Raw genomic sequence first — 19,657 nt, 5'->3', positions numbered from 1 at the left:
GTATTTTAGCCCGAGGTTACTTTGATAACCCAAAGGAATCCCTACTCAGTAGAACCATCAGGGTTGAAACAAAGGGCATCAATAAACTTGTAGAAAGAATGGTATTTCAGAGAAAATAAGTTATTAAGAAATTGCTTCTTCCTTAGGAAAAAGTTGGAAAAAAAATTGCTTTTTTTCCACATTTTCACTCTGTGTGTGTGTGTGCTCAGTCGTGTCTGACTCTTTGAGAACCCACAGACTGGAGCCCACGCTTCCCTGTCCGTGGAATTTTCCAGGCAAGAATCCTGGAGAGGGTTGCCATTTCCTTCTCTAGGATATCTTCCCGACCCAGGGATCGAATCCACTTCTCTTGCATCTCCTGCACTGGCAGGCAGATTATGAAGATTAGATCAAATGTGGGGAGTTTGTCCCCACAAATGTCCCTTTAGCCACGAAGTGGAGGAAGAAGCTGCCATTGCATGGACAGGTCTTTTGGAAGGGATTTATTTTTAAACCAGAGATTGCCTGGATCGTTCATATAGAACAAAGGCATTCCACATGGGTTAATTGGGGGATAGGTGAATCTTACTTTTTCAATCATTTTATAATTCATTAAACAAAAATTATTACTATTAAGCACTACTCTAGACACTGAAATTCCAAAGGAGAACTGAACGTTATAACCTTCACTGTGAAATGCTTCCATACAAAAATCATTCCCAGAGTGTCATTAATTTAGTCACTCCCTTTGACAGTAGGGACACAGAATGAATAAGCCAGCCTCATTCAGGGGCTCACAGCCCCACAACAGATATATTTCTCTATGATTATTGAAGACGCCAAGTATGGAACGTGCTGTGCCTCGTCGCTCAGGTGTGTCCAACTCTTTGTGACCCGATGGACTGTAGCCCACCAGTCTCCTCTGTCCGTGGGGATTCTTCAGGCAAGAATACTGGAGTGGTTTGCCATGCCCTCCTCAAGGGGATACTCCCACCCCAGGGATCGAACCCAGGTCTCCCACATTGCAGGCAGATTCTTTACCATCTGAGTCACCAGGGAAGCCAACGTATGGGCTATCTCAGTTAAGTTAACCTGGTTTTACAAAAGGGTTGTCATATTTGTTGGAAGTTCAGAAACCTTGAAGCAGATGACTGACTGCATCTTAGAATCAGCATGTACTCACCCATCCACACGTGCATTTCTCCTCTTTCAGTTTCATGACTTAACTCTCAGCTCCCAGAACCCAATGTCTCGCTACTGGGAAGACTAGACTCTCCTGCACAGGTAAGTCTGCCCGATGGAAATCTGTAAAACGTTCCAGACAACATCTACCAAAAACGACCAATACATCTCAGCTGGATGTATAGTAAAATCGCTTCATTTGTTTTAGTTCTGATTCTGGTGCACTAATTAAAAACCTATCAATTTTCCAGGCCAGAAGTTCTCCAAAGGAAGAAAACCTCAGGCTGTCGCTATGGACCCTGTTTTTCACATACAGGTCCCTGATGTGAGTGAGGAACAACCTCCAGGGGAAACAGCCCTGAAAGGATGGAAGAGTGTGTGTGTGTGTTCCTGGCCTCCTGCCAGCGTTTCTGAAGAAAATGGAAAGCAGATTGAGAAAGCACGCCAACTTGAAGATCAGTGGAAAACTGCAATTTCACTTAAAGTAGTAGGTGGCAAAGGGGTGAGATGATGACTAAGAAGAGAGAATGAAAATGAGGAACACATGAAACTTGAAAATACTGAAAATCAGAGGCTTTAACAGATAAGACAAAGGGCGTGCTAAAAGTTTGCTGTAGGAACATACATGCATAAAAATTGGTATCACTTCAAGATGCCTAATGGACCACTAATGAAGATCAGGATACATCAGGAGACCCTGGATGCCTGCCCCCAGAATGGACAGCCCCTTAGAGGCCCTGGGGGCAACCTGAGCAGATGGAAGTTCCTCTGGGCTTAGAGAGGTCAATGTCATGGAACTCTGATTTCCACATGGTATCTCTTGCAGATCAAATCACTTCAATGTAAAATATTCCAAGTTAAGTAAAGTTGTATAAACATATATCAAAAGATAGTCTGTGGGTAGGTAGGTCACACCTGCCTTGCAAGGTAAATTGTTTGAGAAGCATATTGCAGGTATTTTTCCTTTGTGTTAAAGCGTCCTAAATAACATGGCTACTTTATCAGAAGAACACTTGAATTAATCTTCCTAAATGCAACCTAAAAATTGTTCACAATAATAGATTATGAAGGACTGAAGTCAAATTTCAAGCCAAACAGGTTTACTTTGAATTTATCCTTTTATTTCTTAAATTATGTTTCTTTCCTAATTTCAAGCTAGGTTTGAAGTGGGTCATAAACTATCACCTGAAAATGGATGGGGAAACATGCACAAAAGACCAGAATTCAATTCTCCCAGATCACCAATCTAAAATCTGAAATTTTTTAGTTGTGATGATTTAAATTTATCAGAAAATTCCATCTAAATGAATATTATAATTCATATTTAGCAAAATTTATTATGGTCACTCCAGGTAATAAATGATCAATACTCAGAACATCCTCTCAAGCTAAGAAGTCATACTTCTTTCAAGTTAGACATTTTTATCTAGATGATATTTTTAAATAATATTAAGTAAACAAGATTTGGTTTTCCTTGGTAGCTCAGTTAGTAAAGAATTTGCCTGCAATGCAGGAGAACCCAGTTCAATTCCTGGGTCGGGAAGATCCCCTGGAGAAGGGATAGGATACCCACTCCAGTATTCTTGCGTGGAGAATCCCATGGACAGAGGAGCCTGGCGGGCTACAGTCCATGCTATCGTAAAGAGAGGGACACGACTGAGCGACTAGGCACAGCACAGCGGCACAAACAAGGTTCATCTACAGAGGACAAGCCACTAACATCTCAGTGTCCTAGGCTATGTCTAAGTGATGCCAAAGTCAGTGTCAACTTACTTAAAAATTCAGTCATTCACATTTAATAGATAGAAACAGATTCAGACTATTATGTAAAAGGTAACTAGTTATAAAATAGCATGCACATCATACTTCCAATCATATACACATGTGTACACAAATGAATATGTGTTTATACAAATATACACAAAAAATACATATGCACACAAATAATATGTATGCAGATACATGTGCAAATAAATATGGAAATGCAACTGGGAGATATGCATGTATGAAAATGACTAAAAGAATATACTTTCTAAAAATAATTATTGCATGATAAGTAAAAATATAAATGAGTACATATACACACCTTTGACTCTCTTTTTAGACCTGGACATCAAACACAACACTCAAACCAATTTTAAAGTTTTTATTTCATTTTTCTATCTGAAAATCATCTTGACAGATTAAGCATTTAGACATTTAAGAATTTTGAACATATCATTCTTCATTTTTCACCTGGTTGTAAGCAAGTATCATTCTTGGGATACAGTAGCGGCATTAAGGGGAAAAAACACAAACGGACAAGCAAGGAAACAAAATATTCTCCCCCACTTTATTGTGGTATCAATTTAAGGTTCAAAGGCAATTACAGATTAGGATACACTTTTTTTAAAAAATCACTAAAACTCACCATTTAAACTCTTCTAAGATATTAGGCAGAATATTCACAACAGGCTCAGTGGTGATTAGGAATTTTGTGCTTGCTCAGCGTTAGTTTGTCTGTTTTAACAAAAAAAGCAAGTTAGGTGTTACTCACTTTGGGCCCTTGTAGTCCTGGCTTTCCTGGAGGACAGATGCAGGGAGCTGCCGTTGAACCTACATCACTGGGACCGTTGAGGCACTAAAAGAGAAGGAGACATACCACACGGCAAGATGCACACACACTTTGTACACACACCACACGACATGCATACACACGTGTACACACACCACACGGCAAGATGCGCACACACGTGTACACACACCACACGGCAAGATGCACACACACGTGTACACACACATGTGTCAGTGTGTGTGTGAAACGGTGAAGACAACTTACATTTACTTCCCAATCCAATAAGAAATTCAGCATCACACAAACAAGCTATGAATACCAGATACACTCAAACCACATAGAAATGGACTCTATTTCTCTAATATACTTACAATTGATGGAAGAAGCTAAACAGTCCCACCATGCAAACATTACCATAAGGAGAATAATAGTATCCAGGCCTACCTCACCATTCTGAAAGAAAAACAACAACAAACATGTTTTTAAGACATGCTTTGAATTAAATTTCTAAATTATCTTTCTAATTTACAGATATTTCTTTGTCTAGAGCAGAGATAAATGAAGTATCAAAACCAGCAAGAGCTAAAACATTTGATAGCAACTATCCTAAAAAATTACCTATATATGTTATTCTTACATTTATAATAGGATGAAGGAAGGAAATTAGCAATGATGAGAGTGTGCTTGGTAAAACAGCCACGCAGGAATAAAAATACCTCAACGTGGGGTTTTATGCTCTCTTGAACTTTCTGGAAATCACTTAGTGAAATGAAAGTCATTCAGTTGTGTCCTATTCTTTGCAACTACATGAACTGTCATCCACCAGGCTCTTCTGTCCACGGAATTCTCCAGGGAGACATAAAAGACTCGGGTTCAGTCCCTGGGTCAGAGAGATCCCCTGGAGGAGGGCAGGGCAACCCACTCCAGGATTCTTGCTTGGAGAATCCCCTGGTCAGAGGAGCCTGGCAGGCTACAGTCCACAGGAATGCGAAGAGTCAGACACAACTGAAGTGACTTAGCACGCATGCATGCACCCTGGGGAAATCACTTGAGAACCCGAGAAAAAGACAAAACACATCTAAGCAAGTCACAAACTACATACATTCAATTTATGCAATTTACTTTAGGAAAGCTTCTTGCTAAACATTCTATTTCTTACTGAATAATGCACAGTTTTAAATATGTTAGTAGTCTTTCCAAACAATAATAGATTCAATCAAAAACTGAGAAGATGGGAATAAAGGTGAAAAAGGGTATAAAAAAACCTGAAGAAGTCACACATGAGAGGAAGGAGGCATAAAACACAGAAGGTGGATATGAGAACTCAGAATCTACAGTCTCAAGCTATGCTTCTATTATGGGAGGCAGGGGGTGGAGTGGCCATGGTCATGGCAAAAGTCAGTGGAGAAACGCAATAAATCAAGTATGTACAACAGACTCTCAAAATACAATAACTGCTTAATGCTTTTAGGAGAGATTTATATTCCAAGTTATAAGTATCTAAAATAAACATTATAGTGTTTAAACAAAAGAAATTTATATTCCAAGTTATAAGTATGTATAAAAGTTAGTGTTTAAAAAATTAAAGTAGAAAATGCAGAAGGAATCATTTCTAGAAGTTTCCATTGTTGATTTTCATTATAGATCTCTTAAATTCACTGCTCTGTGCTTTCAAATTTTCAGAAGATGTGGATCCATAAGTTACTCAGTTTAATAGGGAAAAGGAAGATGATGACAAGACTATAACAAGGAGAAGAACCATGTAGGCCTCAAATGTCACTGAGAATTCACATCGTCAAAGAGTTTTATATTCTACCATTTCTGCATTACCAACAATATACCATTTTTTTCCCCAGAGAAAAATCAGTTTCACACATGCGTATGATCAGACTCTAACATTTTAGTTTATAATCTTTTTCTTCCTAATGCATTAAAATCTCTAAATAGATAGAAAGTTGCTTATATCCTAGAAATATAAGAAAATCTTACCTAACTAACAACAATAAGAAGAAAACTTTATATTCATTATGGTTTGAAAAAACATGCTAATGAACAGGAAAATGAATAATTTTCTACTCTTCAGAACTGTGCCACATCAGAATCAATGAGGTTTACAAACGTGTTTTACTCACTGGACATTCAGACAATGAATTCTATGTTTTTCTAGAGCAGGTCCAACCCTGCTTCATTCAAGAAGTGGAACAACAACGACCCCCAAGATGATGAAAAAATGTTCCCTGTGCTCTTCCATTTACACTTCTACATTAATACATAGTAACAGTATTTCAATTATGAACCTCAAAATATGTTTTCATCAATATCATTTTATTTGCACTGAAAATGAAGAAACAGATTAACTCTGTAAGTTAAATTCAAGCTCACATGCTATCTGCATTCTATTTATTGCATTGAAAGTTCTAAAGCAACACCTGGTGGAAAACATAATCCATCCTACTCACAAATCCAGGAATTTCACACGCTGTCTCCCGGTTGTTCTGCTCTGGGTCACAGTAGATTCGTAGCTTTTGGACATCAAACTGGAAACACAAAACCAGTGAAGTTAAAGTTGAGGGCCAAACAAACTGCCTTATAAAAAGCAACTCAGATACACAGAAGCAGTCACTGTAGTAATAATGTGTCACAGATCAAAGCACTTATCTTTGATAACAGTAAAATACAATAAATAATAAGAACACAAAATTTGAATTCTTGACGTACAGTATAAAGATTGATGCAATGTAACTTCCAAGGAAAACTTTCCTAGCAGCAAACACAAATCTCTGGTTTCCTTGGGAAACCCAGTGGTACTTATGTAGTACCCTTGTATTAAGAGCTCCTCTAGAAAGCATTTCCTGGACCACCAGAAAGCTTTCCCAGGCTTTCCATGTTCACTCTGCATCTCTCCACATCCCTGACTGCACAGAGTAGGCTCAAGAAACCATCTATGGTTTCCAATATTTAGTTTTTGGCACAGAGAGCTGTGTGATGAGTAAACCCAGCACCTCTTACTATTTAAATATTTACTACAATTTGACATTAGTACATAGAGACCATAAGCATACATTTGAATATGACACCATCTTCTCTTGATAGAAACAGAGTGAGAAAGACATACCTTTTCAAATAAAGGATTTTTCAAGACATGGCTTGAAATATACACCTCTCAACCCATAATAGATATGCTAGCTTAAAAGAATACCAGAACAGTCACAGTTTTGCTTATGAAAATCCTGACACACATTAATCTAATTTTATCCTCACAGCTGCAAAGAAATTTTTATAACTGCCACTCACAACTTTAATCACATTCTCTTTTCCAAATTCATGATATAATCTATGCTTCTCCTGGGAAATATGAAATTAATGTTTCATAATAGCATAGAATTCTACCATGCACTCGGGAGAACATATTTCTAAGAATTATTATATTAAGTCTGATTTTTCATTTTCATACATACACAAACATACAATTTCACTAAAGAACGGACCACTTTTTGACTAAGTCCCTTAAAGGAATTAAATTAAATACAATAAATGTGATAAATACTATCACCAAAGCTCCATTTTATAGGATGAAAAAAGCAAATCATTTTACTCACCTGAACAGTTTCTTCCTTCCCAGAATATTTTCCAATTTGGGTTTGCCCACTGATGAAGATCCCTAACACTGGATGTAGCGGCTTGTTTTCAATTTGTTGATCATCAATAAACAGAGTTACATCTTGTTCTGTTACTAAGAGGCGAATTTGATGCCAGCCTTCATCAAATAATGTCTATAGGAAGGGAATACAGGAGATTCATAAAGAGAATTCCTAGCAATCTTGTATCTTCTTTGTCTCTATTCTTTAGTCATCAACCATAAATCCATACCACGCAGATTGGTTGTATCATATTCTAACTCACCCTGACCCAAGCTGGGTCCCAAAGGCCAATACCCACCAGTCACTTTATTAATCCCTACATGAGTTTCCGTCGCACATTCCCAAGAAGCTGGACCAAAGTGTTTGTGGAAACAACTCCCTCAAGGTCACAGAAAAGTTCCTCATGTCCCAGTTCAAGTGGCTTCTTTCATCCCCTCATCCTACGTACTTCATAGCAACCGTGGATCATGTAACTAGTCCGTCCACTGTGACAGTCTCCGCCAAACCTTCTTCCTCTCCTGATTTCCATGAAATGATATTAATAATATCCCCCGTTTTTAAATCACAGCAAGCACCCTTACCTCCTCCTCCTTACCTCAGTTGCCATAACAAGTAGACGCAAAATTCCAGCAAGGCTGTGTTTAAGCAAAACTCAGATTCACTTCTGCACTGCCCTTCTCTGTCATAATTTAGGCTCACAGGTATCTCGCTTTGTTTGAATAATTTTTAAACACATCTCAATCCCTGTCCCTTCCCTCCAAGCCAACCTAGAATTCTCTACTAGAATTAATCTCATGCCCCCATCTTCATAGTTTCTGTATTCCTCGGACCGAGCCCAGGTCCAGGAAAGAGTCAAAGGTATTCTTTATGAAGGGGAAGGAGCAGAGGAGAGAGCTGCTTAGATCCTGACAGGACAGTGACCGAGACTTTCTGATGGAATTCCATCATCGACTGAACGAAATGCAAAACTGTGTGTAGAGTTCCCAGGCCCACGTTCACATACAAGATACAAGTTTGAACTTATACCTGGCTAACTTTGTGTGTGTGTGAGTATCTTATACTCGAAACACAGGGGGCACCACATTCTATTCTCTACATAAAAACCCTGCACTTTACTACACGTGACTCCTTAGTAATGAACCACCAATTCCCGTGTCCTCTCTTTTCATCAAAATCCTTTACATCCTGTCTAATGGGCTCCAGTTTCATCCATCTCATTAGACCAATACAGTATACTAACGCATATATATGGAATTTAGAAAGATGGTAATGATAACCTTATATGCAAAACAGAAAAAGAGACACAGATGTACAGAACAGAATTTTGGACTCTGTGGGAGAAGGCAAGGGTGGGATGTTTCGAGAGAACAGCATCGAAACATGTATATTATCTAGGGTGAAACAGATCACCAGCCCAGGCTGGATGCATGAGACAAGTGCTCGGGCCTGGTGCACTGGGAAGACCCAGAGGAATCGGGTGGAGAGGGAGGTGGGAAGGGGGATCGGGATGGGGAACACATGTAAATCCATGGCTGATTCATGTCAATGTATGGCAAAAACCACTACAATATTGTAAAGTAATTAGCCTCCAACTAATAAAAATAAATGGAAAAAAAAATAAAAATAAACAGGGTTAAATCTCAGAAAATCCTATACATCCTTCAAAGCCCATTCCAGAAACCAACTCATTTATGAAGACTTGCCCACATTTTGTATTGGAATCCACTTTTTCTTCCACACTGCAGTAACATTTTGCACTTCTATGAGATACCAGAAGCACTGGATATCACATCATAAATAAGTTCATTTAGGTGAGAAACATGCCATATTCATTTGCCACTTCTTACAGAAACCAGCACGTTGACTTTAATGAAAACAGCAGACAACAATGTTTTAAATTTATTCTTCTCACCAAATGAAGAAATTGCAAAAATGCATAGTTCCATGTACAGCCTTGTATATTTCCTAAATTATATAACATACTATTAGACTGTTATAATTATAATAATAATCAAAATGTAATTGTTTTTATCATGATATCTATATTCTGAACACATGTGCCTTGGAAAATACACTTTTAGTTTATGTATTTTATTAAATGTATGTTCCTTCAGGGGATATAAACTGTCCCCCTAATAAATGCAAATTCTATATCATTATCTACCTGTATTTAATGTTCTGACAAATGTGACTTTACCTCAATATCCTGTAGGACATGGCAGTATAAAGCAGACCAACATGGACTTTGAAACTGACTAGACTGAAATTAAATTCCTGATGTCACAATTTACTAGCCATGCTAGTTAGAGGGAGAACTTAATATCCCTGAACATTTTTTTTTCCTGTAAAATGAGAGCAATAGCTTCTTCCTTGGGTGGTTATTATAAGTAAATATTCCTGGCACTTAGAAGCAAGAACTGAAAAATATGATTTTCCCCACCCCACAATCTCACATGAATTAAGACAGATTTTCACCAAAATGGAGTTGCCATATGGTCCACTCCTGGTTATATATCCAGACAATATACTATACTTCAGACAAAACTATACTTCGAAAAGATGCATGCATCCCTATGTTCATAGAGACATGGAAACAACTTAAAATGCCCATCAACAGATGAATGCACAAAGAAGATGTTATATATGTGTATATATGTTTTATATATATGTATATATAATGGAATGCTACTCAGCCATAAAAAGAATGAAGTGATGCCATTTGCAGCAACATGGGTTAGATTATCACACTAACTGAAGCAAGCCAGAGAGAGAAAGACAGACACAGTGTGATATCCCTGATATCTGGAATCTAAAATAGGACACAAAAACTGATTTAAGAAAGAGAAACAGACTTGCAGACACGGAGGACAGAACTGTGGCTGGCAGGAAGGACGGGTGGGATGGAGTGTGAGGCTGGGGTTAGCAGATGCAGACTGCTACTTATGCAATGGATAAGCGACAAGGTCCTTCCCAGTGTAGAGCAGAGAGTATTATATTCAACATCCTGTGAGAAACCATATGGACAAGAATATGAAAAAGGATAACACATACATATAAATAAGTCATTCTGTTGTACACCAGAAGTTAACACCACACTGTAAATCAACTATACTCCAATAATTAAAAAATGCTAATTTTCCTCCTTTGCTGCTTCTATTCAGTAAGCAAAATTACATTATGAAATCAGTATCTTTTCAGTCATCTTAAATTATGGCTGTCCTCTCCCAAAACACACCAACTTGACGGTAATTCCCCATGAATACCACAATCATACCCAGGCATCTTTACCTTAACTCGAGGGTCAGCAAAGGTGACCACTTGTGAGCCATTAATGTTGCTGGTTGTTGTAAATAATAATGTTTTATCCACTCCATTTAAGGTAACTGCTATTTGTGGCCTTCCATCAATGGTTAAAATTCTCCACAAATCCCACATTTTCTTGACCTTAAATCTCTGAGTGGAGACAAATACGTATGATGGAGGAAGACCTTCTGGGAAAACATTGCTGGAAAAAGAAGAATGTGTATGAGCTTAAAGAATTCTCAACATGTCTACAGATTTATCAAGAAAAAACTGTATCAACATATGACATTGTGGGGGCTTGGGAGAGAGGTTCAAAAGGGAGGGGATGTCTGTATACATATGGCTGATTCAGTTTATTATACAGCAGAAACTAGCCCGTTGTAAAGCAATTATGCTTCCCCGGTGATTCAGATAGTAAAGAATCTGCCTGAAGTAAGGTAGACCCGGGTTCGATCCCTGGGTGGGGAAGATCCTCTGGAGGAGGAAATGGCAACCCACTCCCGTACTCTTGCCTGAAGAATACCATGGACAGAGGAGCCTGGTGGGCTACAGTTCACAGGGTCACAAAGAATTGGACACAACTGAGAGACAAACACACACGAAAATAATAAAATAGAAAAACACATATAACATTTACCTTGTGAATTCTGATAAATCAACTTTGGATGTTATTTCATATCCTTTAATCTTTGTTGGTGAAAGCTGAATTCTCTTCTTAGCCTTTTTCTTTATACCCAAGCCTAAAAGAATATCAAACCCCTTCTCATCACGTGCTGCCACTGGAATTCGTGTTGGACAGACAGATTCTATGAAGGAAAAGGCGTGAAAGTTGATTAATCCTGGGTTACTTCAACAACAAAGAAAATTAAAGGAGGAATAAAGAACATAGAATTATAAAATCTCTATATGCACACAAATGTACACAAATGTATTTCTGAGAAAACGTTGTTCTTTTGTTTTCAGAGTGCTTTTGTTACTTGACGATGGAGTCTTGTCTTCCTTCTCCCTAAAAGAGAATGAAATGTAAGACGAATATGTGTTCATGAACTGTTTTAAGGGCAACACTGTGCTGAAGTCTACACGTCACTCTTTGACTGTGAGGCCACGAAACACCTGGGCTGCGGTGGAGGGCTGGAGCAGGACTTCTGCTTCTCATCCAGGACCGTCCGGTAGTCACACACCCTTGGATAACGCTCTTGAACTTCTTGGATCTGGGAGATGAACTCTTGACTGCCTTCTTGCTTTCCCAGCATGTGAGAGGTAAGAAAAAACATGTGTGTTGTTCCTTATATTCTTTCCAGTTCTAGCAGTTTATAATCTTACAGTTTAAATGCCATTGGTTGTCTCACTCTGGAAAAAACTTAACTGCGGGTCTTTTCTGTTCATGGAAATTCTTCAAATGGGCCTATTATCTCATCTATGATTAATCGGATTATGTATTCTATTAATCACATTCACAAAAGAACAAAGACTTTTTCCTTAAGAAGAGTCATTAAGGTTTGTATTATACAGTCATCTATATAAATTATAAAAATGTGATGTGCTTTTCAATTATCTGGGAAACTAGTGTCTCAAATTATGTGGAAAATTCTGTACAGTTGAAATGCTATTAAGCTGTTATACTGTAGGAATGTTGCAACATTTTCAGATTCTTCCAAGGCCATCCTATAATATACACACTGAGCCTGACTGCCTATATTTTATAGAGCAGCTAACAGAATATAAAAAGAAGAAACTCCACAAAATGTGCTTTAAGATAATCATTCTCCTGAAAAACATTAAAGAGCGGGAACAGTATCATACTTATCCTATAATAAAAAGTAATCGGATGGATTTTATTAGGTCAATAATACTCTCATAACTTGAACCATAGAATGCTGAAACTAATTAAAGTTTTGTTATAAATAAAACTAGATGTATTCCTGAGAAGATATGGATATTTGCATCTTCAGGTCTGAGGATGCTGAGTTGTTTTTTAGCTTGCTTGTTTGTTTCTTATTTTGTTTTTGCTTTCTTTGGCTGCAGTTGTCTGTTTATTCGTTTTGGCCACAGAGCGCAGCATGGGGGGGGTCTCAGTTCCTGACCAGGGATCAAACTTACGCTCTGTGTAGTGGAAGCTTGGTGTCTTAACTACTAGACACCCAGGGAAGTTCTGGGTTTTTGCTATTTAAATAGCTTTACTGAGGTAAATTGAGATACAATAAACCAAACATAAAGTATGCAATAAACCAAACATAAAGTTTACAATCTGATTAGTTTTGACACATGTATATACCTGTGAACCTGTCTCCACTGACAAAGCAATGAACATGTGCATCTGGCCCAAAAGCATCCTTCTGTTCCTTGCAGTCTGCTCTGATCACCACTCCTATCCCAATCCCATCCGCATTCCCAGGCACCACTATCTCCTGTCACTACAGGTAAGTTTGAATTTTATACAGTTCTATAGAAATGGAAGCATGTTGTTTGTCCTCTTTCTTGTCTGGCTTCTTTCATGCAGCATGATTATTTTAGATCCACTCTGGCTATTGTTTCAGTAGTTCATTCTTTTTGGTCGCTGATTAGTGTCCGTTGTACGGATATATCACAATTATCTATACGCTTGCTGATGGACATTTGGATCACTAATACTGCAAATAAAATTAAGTTTTGATATAAATAGAATCAGATGTATCCCTGGGAAGGGAGGGGTATTTTCCTCTCAGATCAGAGGTTGCTGAGTTTTGAAGGACCTAATCAATCACATTCTTCTTCCTCTAGGAAGCTTAGCTAATGAGAAGATATAGAAACTTTGCAAGCAGAAGATGCTGGTTAGGGGTGTGATCCAGTGAGTCTGATGAGACAGTGAACTGTAATTTACCACCCGGCCTGGCAGCCCAGCAGGTCTGATTCATTCCCCAACCACCCGAGGAACAGGACTTGCCCATAAGCTCACACAGGACCAAAGAGAAAAGGGAGCTCCGGCTTCACACGCCTATCCATCCAGAAAGAAAAAGCTAAAGGCACTTTGCCAACATGACCATCTGCTTTTCTCAGATGCCCTTATCCGGAGACGCACTTTCTCATTAGTGGTAAGGAGTGAAAGAAGGTGGAGAAAGGTCAATCTATACACTCATTGCAGCATTGCTTTTGATTTGAATGAGAACTCCCAAAAAAACTTTGCCTATACCTAGAAAAGAGCCAACTCAAGTGAACTTTGAACAGAGAAGTGACAAATTGGACTTCACTATTAAACCATCTTTACATTTTGAAATAATCCATGTTCTGACAAATATTATTCTTTTACTACATTACTGAATTAATTTGTCTTTTCACCTCTACTTAAAACTTAGATTTCTTATCATTTAAAAACTCATTTTAATGTAAAATCAAGACAACTTATTAAAAGAAGAGCTAATCTGGCTGAAGCTCCTTCACATGAAAACACAAGAAGCAGGGAATAAATGTGGTACTAATGCTGTATTACATAACTGAAATCATAAATCAATAAATTAAATTCTTCCTGTCATTATGATGCAAGATTTGTTCCTGGCAGGGGGCAGGCTAATACAGAACAACATGAAGCCTCATTTCAAATGCATTTGATTTAAAATTGCAAAAGAAAGAAGCTTATTTGAAAAGAAAATGTGTTAAACATTATATCATAAGAATATTCAGATTTGAATTGCTCTTTTGATTTGTTTTACCAAAGAGAAGTTGTAAGATATTAGACAAAGAGCTCCAACTGAAGATCAGGATCTGAGGTTTAGACCAAAGCCTTGCTCTTAACCTCTCACGAGCCTCTGGCCCCTCATCTGTGAAGTGAGAATAATGCTCTCCTTCACAGGGCTCGTCTGATGATGTATGTGGAAATGCTTCATAACTTCAAAATAGCATGCAAGTGTGGGGAATAAAGCAAGTACTGTGTTCATCCTTTTTCTATAATCAAATCTTTTGCACTGTATTCTATTAATAATCCCCAGGATTGTATAGGAAACAGTGTGGTACAATGCATGAAATCAAAAATGTATATTAATAATCACACTGTAGCCATGGTTTCATTAACATCCAGCACATCTCATTAGTGACCATGCATGCTCAGTCGTGTCCAGCTCCTTGCAACCACACAGGCTGAAGCCCGTCAGGCTCCTCTGTCTGTGGGATTTTCCAGCAAGAACACTGGAGTGGGCTGGCCATGCCCTCCTCCAGGGGATCTTCCCAACCCAGGGCTCTAACCCGTGTCTACACTTGAGCCATCAGAGAAGCCCCCTCATTAGGGAAAATGTATTTAAATATTTACATTTTATTTTTCTATCGGCTTTCAATTTTTTAATTGTAAAGTAAACATAAAATTTATCCTTTTGACTATTTTTAAGTGTAAATTCACTACCATTAAGTATATTCAAATGTTGTATATCTACTGCCACTATTCCAGGGAACCAGAAAAGAAAACAAGGAAAACTCCACAAAAGCAGAAAAGCTTCAATTTTCAGAAATAGAAGCTTTGTACCCATTGGACAATAACTCCTCATGTTTCTCTCTTCTCAGCCCCTGGTACCCTCATATTTTCTTGAAGGAATAATCTTTCTTCCCTATTTGCTCGCCTACAAGAACAATAAAATATCCTTACACACAGGAACTAAAAAGTAAAATGTAGCTAAAATGCTCAAATGCAGTTTGCGTATTTGCATACACCTAGCTATGGGAATGGAGAAGGAACTGGCAACCCACTCCAGTGTTCTTGCCTGGAGAATCCCAGGGACGGGGGAGCCTGGTGGGCTGCCGTCTATGGGGTCGCACAGAGTCGGACACGACTGAAGTGACTTAGCAGCAGCAGCTTTAATGAGGAGAAGGCAATGGCACCCCACTCCAGTACTCTTGCCTGGAAAATCCCATGGACCGAGGAGCCTGGTAGGCTGCAATCCATGGGGTCGCTAAGAGTCGGAAACGACTGAGCAACTTCACTTTCATTTTTCACTTTCATCATTGGAGAAGGAAATGGCAACCCTCTCCAGTGTTCTTGCCTGGAGAATCCCAGGGACAGGGGAGCCTGGTGGGCTGCCATCTGTGGGGTCGCACAGAGTCGGACACAACTGAAGTGACTTAGCAGCAGCTATAGGAAACAGGTAAAAGAAAGTTTCCATAAATAAAAAGCTACTTTGATTGCCAATCAAAACCTTCCAGGGAAATAAAGGTAAAAAACTAACTTTTCTATAGTGTCCTAAAAAGATGTATGTTTTAGCATGCAACCAATTTCCATTGGAAATTGGAAATAAAAATTGGAACTTGGAAGTTATTTTAAGGACCAAGAAAATCAAATGCTAACAGAGTCAGTCAGAGGATAATACCCACAACAGGTAAGTTGAACAATCTAGATAAAGCAAGTTAGTTTGAAGAAGTACATTTAGGAGCAAGGACAAAAAAAGAAAAAGAACTCAAGATCTAAGTTCTCAAGTGCAGGAAACTAAACAGTTGTAATTTTACCCCAATATGTACAGAGAGTATTCAGGAAAGGAATGCTTTCTAAAACAAGCATGGATCACTCCAACTTATTTTAAACACTAGGGTACAGTAATAATTGCTTTCTGTTAAATCTAAGGGCTAAGTAATATAAGTAATTCAGTCTTATCAGGGTCATAAAAATGTGTTCTATTTAAAATCCCACCATAGTCAGGGACAGAAAACCTGTGTATCTTTTGAGTCTGACCAGGACAATTACATATGTCCAGCTACTCCTTTCTGTGTGTGCTTGTCTGACTTTGGTGACCCCATGGACTATAGCTTGCCAGACTCCTCTGTCCATTTGATTTTCCTGGCAAAAATAGCAGAAAGGGTTGCAATTTCCTCCTTCAGGGTATCTTCTCAACCCAGGGATCAAACCTGTGTCTCCAGCGTCTCCTGCATTGGCAGACATATTCTCTACTGCTGAGCCACAGGGCTGGAAAAGGTCAGTTTTCATTCCAATCTCAAAGAAAAGCAATGCCAAAGGATGCTCAAACTACCGCACAATTGTACTCATCTCACACGCTAGCAAAGTAATGCTCAAAAATTCTGCAAGCCAGGCTTTAACGGTACATGAACCAAGAAATTGCAGATGTTCAAGCTGGATTTAGAAAAAGCAAAGGAACCAGAGATCAAATTGCCAACATCTGTTGGATCATTGAAAAAGCAAGAGAGTTCCAAAGAAACATCTACTTCTGCTTTATTGACTGTGCCAAAGCCTTTGACTGTGTGGATCACAACAAACTGTGGAAAATTCTGAAAGAGATGGGAATACTAGACCACCTGACCTGCCTCCTGAGAAATCTGTATGCAGGTCAGGAAGCAACAGTTAGAACTGACCGTGGAACTACAGACTGGTTCCAAATCAGGAAAGGAGTACATCAAGGCTGTATATTGTCACCCTGCTTATTTAACTTATATGCAGAGTACATCATGAGAAACACTGGACTGAAGGAAGCACAAGCTAGAATCAATATTGCCAGGAGAAATATCAATAACCTCAGATATGCAGATGATACCACCCTATGGTAGAAAGCAAAGAGGAATTAAAGAGCCTCTTGATGAAAGTGAAATAGAAGAGTGAAAAAGTTGGCTTAAAACTCAACATTCAGAAAACTAAGATTATGGCATCTGGTCCCATCACTTCACTGCAAATAGATGGGGAAACAGTGACAGACTTTATTTTGGGGAGCTCCAAAATCACTGCAGATGGTGATTACAGTCATGAAATTAAAAGATGCTTGCTCCTTGGAAGAAGAGCTATGACCAACCATGAGCTATGACCAACCGAGACAGCATATTAAAAAGCAGAGACATTACTTTGCTGACAAAGGTCTGTCTAGTCAAAGCTATGGTTTTTCCAGTAGTCATGTATGGATGTGAGAATTGGACTCTAAAGAAAGCCGAGCACCAAAGAATTGACACTTTTGAACTGTGGTGTTAGAGAAGACTCTTGAGAGTCCCTTGGACTGCAAGGAGATCCAACCAGTCCATCCTAAAGGAAATCAGTCCTGAATATTCATTGGAAGGACTGATGCTGAAGGTGAAACTCCAATACTTTGGCCACCCCAGGCAAAGAACTGACTCATTGGAAAAGACCCTGAGACCCTGATGCTGGGAAAGATTGAAGGCAGGAGCAGAAGGGGACGACAGAGGATGAGATGGTTGGATGGCATCACCGACTCTATGGACATGAGTTTGAGTAAGCTCCGGGAGTTGGTGATGGACAGGGAAGCCTGATGTGCTGCAATCCATGGGGTTGCAAAGAGTTAGACACGACTTAGTGACTGAATTGAACTGAGCCACCAGGGAAGCCAGACGTTAACAAGATGTGGGATTATCATACTAATTAATAATGAACACATTTTTCCAGATCTCACCTAGCCTAGTTTATAAGTGCCTATTCAATACAATTCTACTTGTTAGATTGTTTGTAAGCCACCCCTCTGCAGAAGTCACATATTTTATTGATAACTGGGGAATTTTATATGGAGATTTGCAGTCAGAGACTGAAAGCAACTTGACTGATCTAGATCCAATAGTCCAGTAAAATATAGTTGTCTGTGATGCCCCTGTCTACAGCTCAGATCTATGCAAGCCAGCTCCTTTAAGCTTTCCTGAATTGAACTTGGCCTTAATGGAAAGGCAAATGTGAGTATAGGTGTCACTGACACACATTCCTCAATGACATTCAGTGGCAATTTAATAATTTGCCTTTCTGAACGTCTGTTATATCACCAGGGACTTCACTATCATGCAATGTACAAGTCATAGAAAAGGTGCCACATCCACCACGGTTTCAGTTTCAATTTAGTACTAAGACTGTAATAACTTAGACTCCATCTCATCATATTGGAAATACAATAAAATAGCAATAGCAAATCCTAAATAAATTATCTAAGCAAAAGTCCATTTACCAAAGCCCAGATTCACAAAATTTCTTTTCTCATCACAGATTAAATGATCTCATCCTTTTTACCAGCAAGCAAGCCCACTGTCTTGAAATATAGATTGATTTAAAGTCAACAGTACTTCCTCAGAGGAAGATGTCTGCCAAACATAGCAAGCATAGACTTTTATAAGACTCCTTTCAGGGGCGAATCAATGGAACCAATAAACTCCAATTAGCCTCAAGAACAACTTGTGCACAACCCAGAAAAGTAAAAATCTTTTTCACCAGTGAGTAGTCTCACTAACATAAAATGTATTACTTTTCAACAATAAGAAAAATATAAGGAATGGAAATCTATCCTTGGCTTAGAAAATAAAGGGTAATTACAAAAATAACTCATCCAATTTTGTCAGTTTTCATTTTAAAAGCATTGATTATGTGATGAAATATTAAGCTATTCCTTTCTCTGATTGAATACCAGAGATGGAGAAAGTTAATGCATTTTACCTTTATGCAAATCCAGACAACAGTCTGTATCCCATTCCTATAACTCATTGCTTACTCCTTCTTTTTTTTCATTTTTAACTTAAATGAGAAGAACTTTTGTTAAATATTACAGTCATGCATCATTTTAACATGCTGACTCTATTGTTTACTTAACAGACATCCAGTCATCTTAACAGGACTCTCTGTTGCTCTAGCCTCTAGCACGCTGATAATAATACACATACAGTGTGGTCTCTTTCCTCTCACACTATTAGGGCTGACCTCTGTGACCAACAGGAAAGACACTGCTATCCTCCTGGCTCTCTTGGATGACTCACTTTGGGGGAAGCCAGTCGTCATGTTGCAGGGATGCTCAAACAGTTCCTTGGAAATGTTTTCCTGCCCAGGAACTGAGACCTCCTGCTAACAACAGCACCAACTCGCCAACCTTGTGAGTCACCTTAGAAGCAGACCTCCAGCCCAGTCAAGCCTTCAGCTGACTGCCGCCCCAGCTGATATCCTGACTGCATTCCTTAAGAGAACCTGAGTCAGGATCATTCAGCCCAGCTTTGCCCATGTTCCTGATCCACAGAAACTGTATGAGATAATAAATGATATTATTATTTAATCCAAATACAA

The 19,657-nt window shown here is 38.7% G+C and overlaps 1 protein-coding gene across 3 annotated transcripts in view; it reads right to left on the bottom strand.

Moving 5' to 3' along the window:
- Positions 1-19,657, bottom strand: part of COL21A1 (collagen type XXI alpha 1 chain) — a 213,726-nt gene that overhangs the window by 114,790 nt on the left and 79,279 nt on the right. For 2 of the 3 annotated variants that reach the window (XM_043449847.1, XM_043449846.1), the window contains exons 4-9: positions 11,297-11,465; positions 10,645-10,861; positions 7,315-7,488; positions 6,175-6,252; positions 4,160-4,168; positions 3,698-3,781 (exon numbers count right to left, since the gene is read on the bottom strand). In XM_043449847.1, the coding sequence (XP_043305782.1) occupies positions 3,698-3,781; positions 4,160-4,168; positions 6,175-6,252; positions 7,315-7,488; positions 10,645-10,861; positions 11,297-11,465 (731 nt within the window). Of the gene's footprint in view, positions 1-3,697; positions 3,784-4,159; positions 4,169-6,174; positions 6,253-7,314; positions 7,489-10,644; positions 10,862-11,296; positions 11,466-19,657 lie in introns of those variants that run through there. The other variant, XM_043449849.1, reaches the window with a different exon arrangement.

This window comes from Cervus canadensis, chromosome 28 (assembly GCF_019320065.1).
Source record: "Cervus canadensis isolate Bull #8, Minnesota chromosome 28, ASM1932006v1, whole genome shotgun sequence".
Lineage (NCBI taxonomy): Eukaryota > Metazoa > Chordata > Mammalia > Artiodactyla > Cervidae > Cervus > Cervus canadensis.
This window is presented reverse-complemented; position numbering and strand designations above follow the sequence as displayed.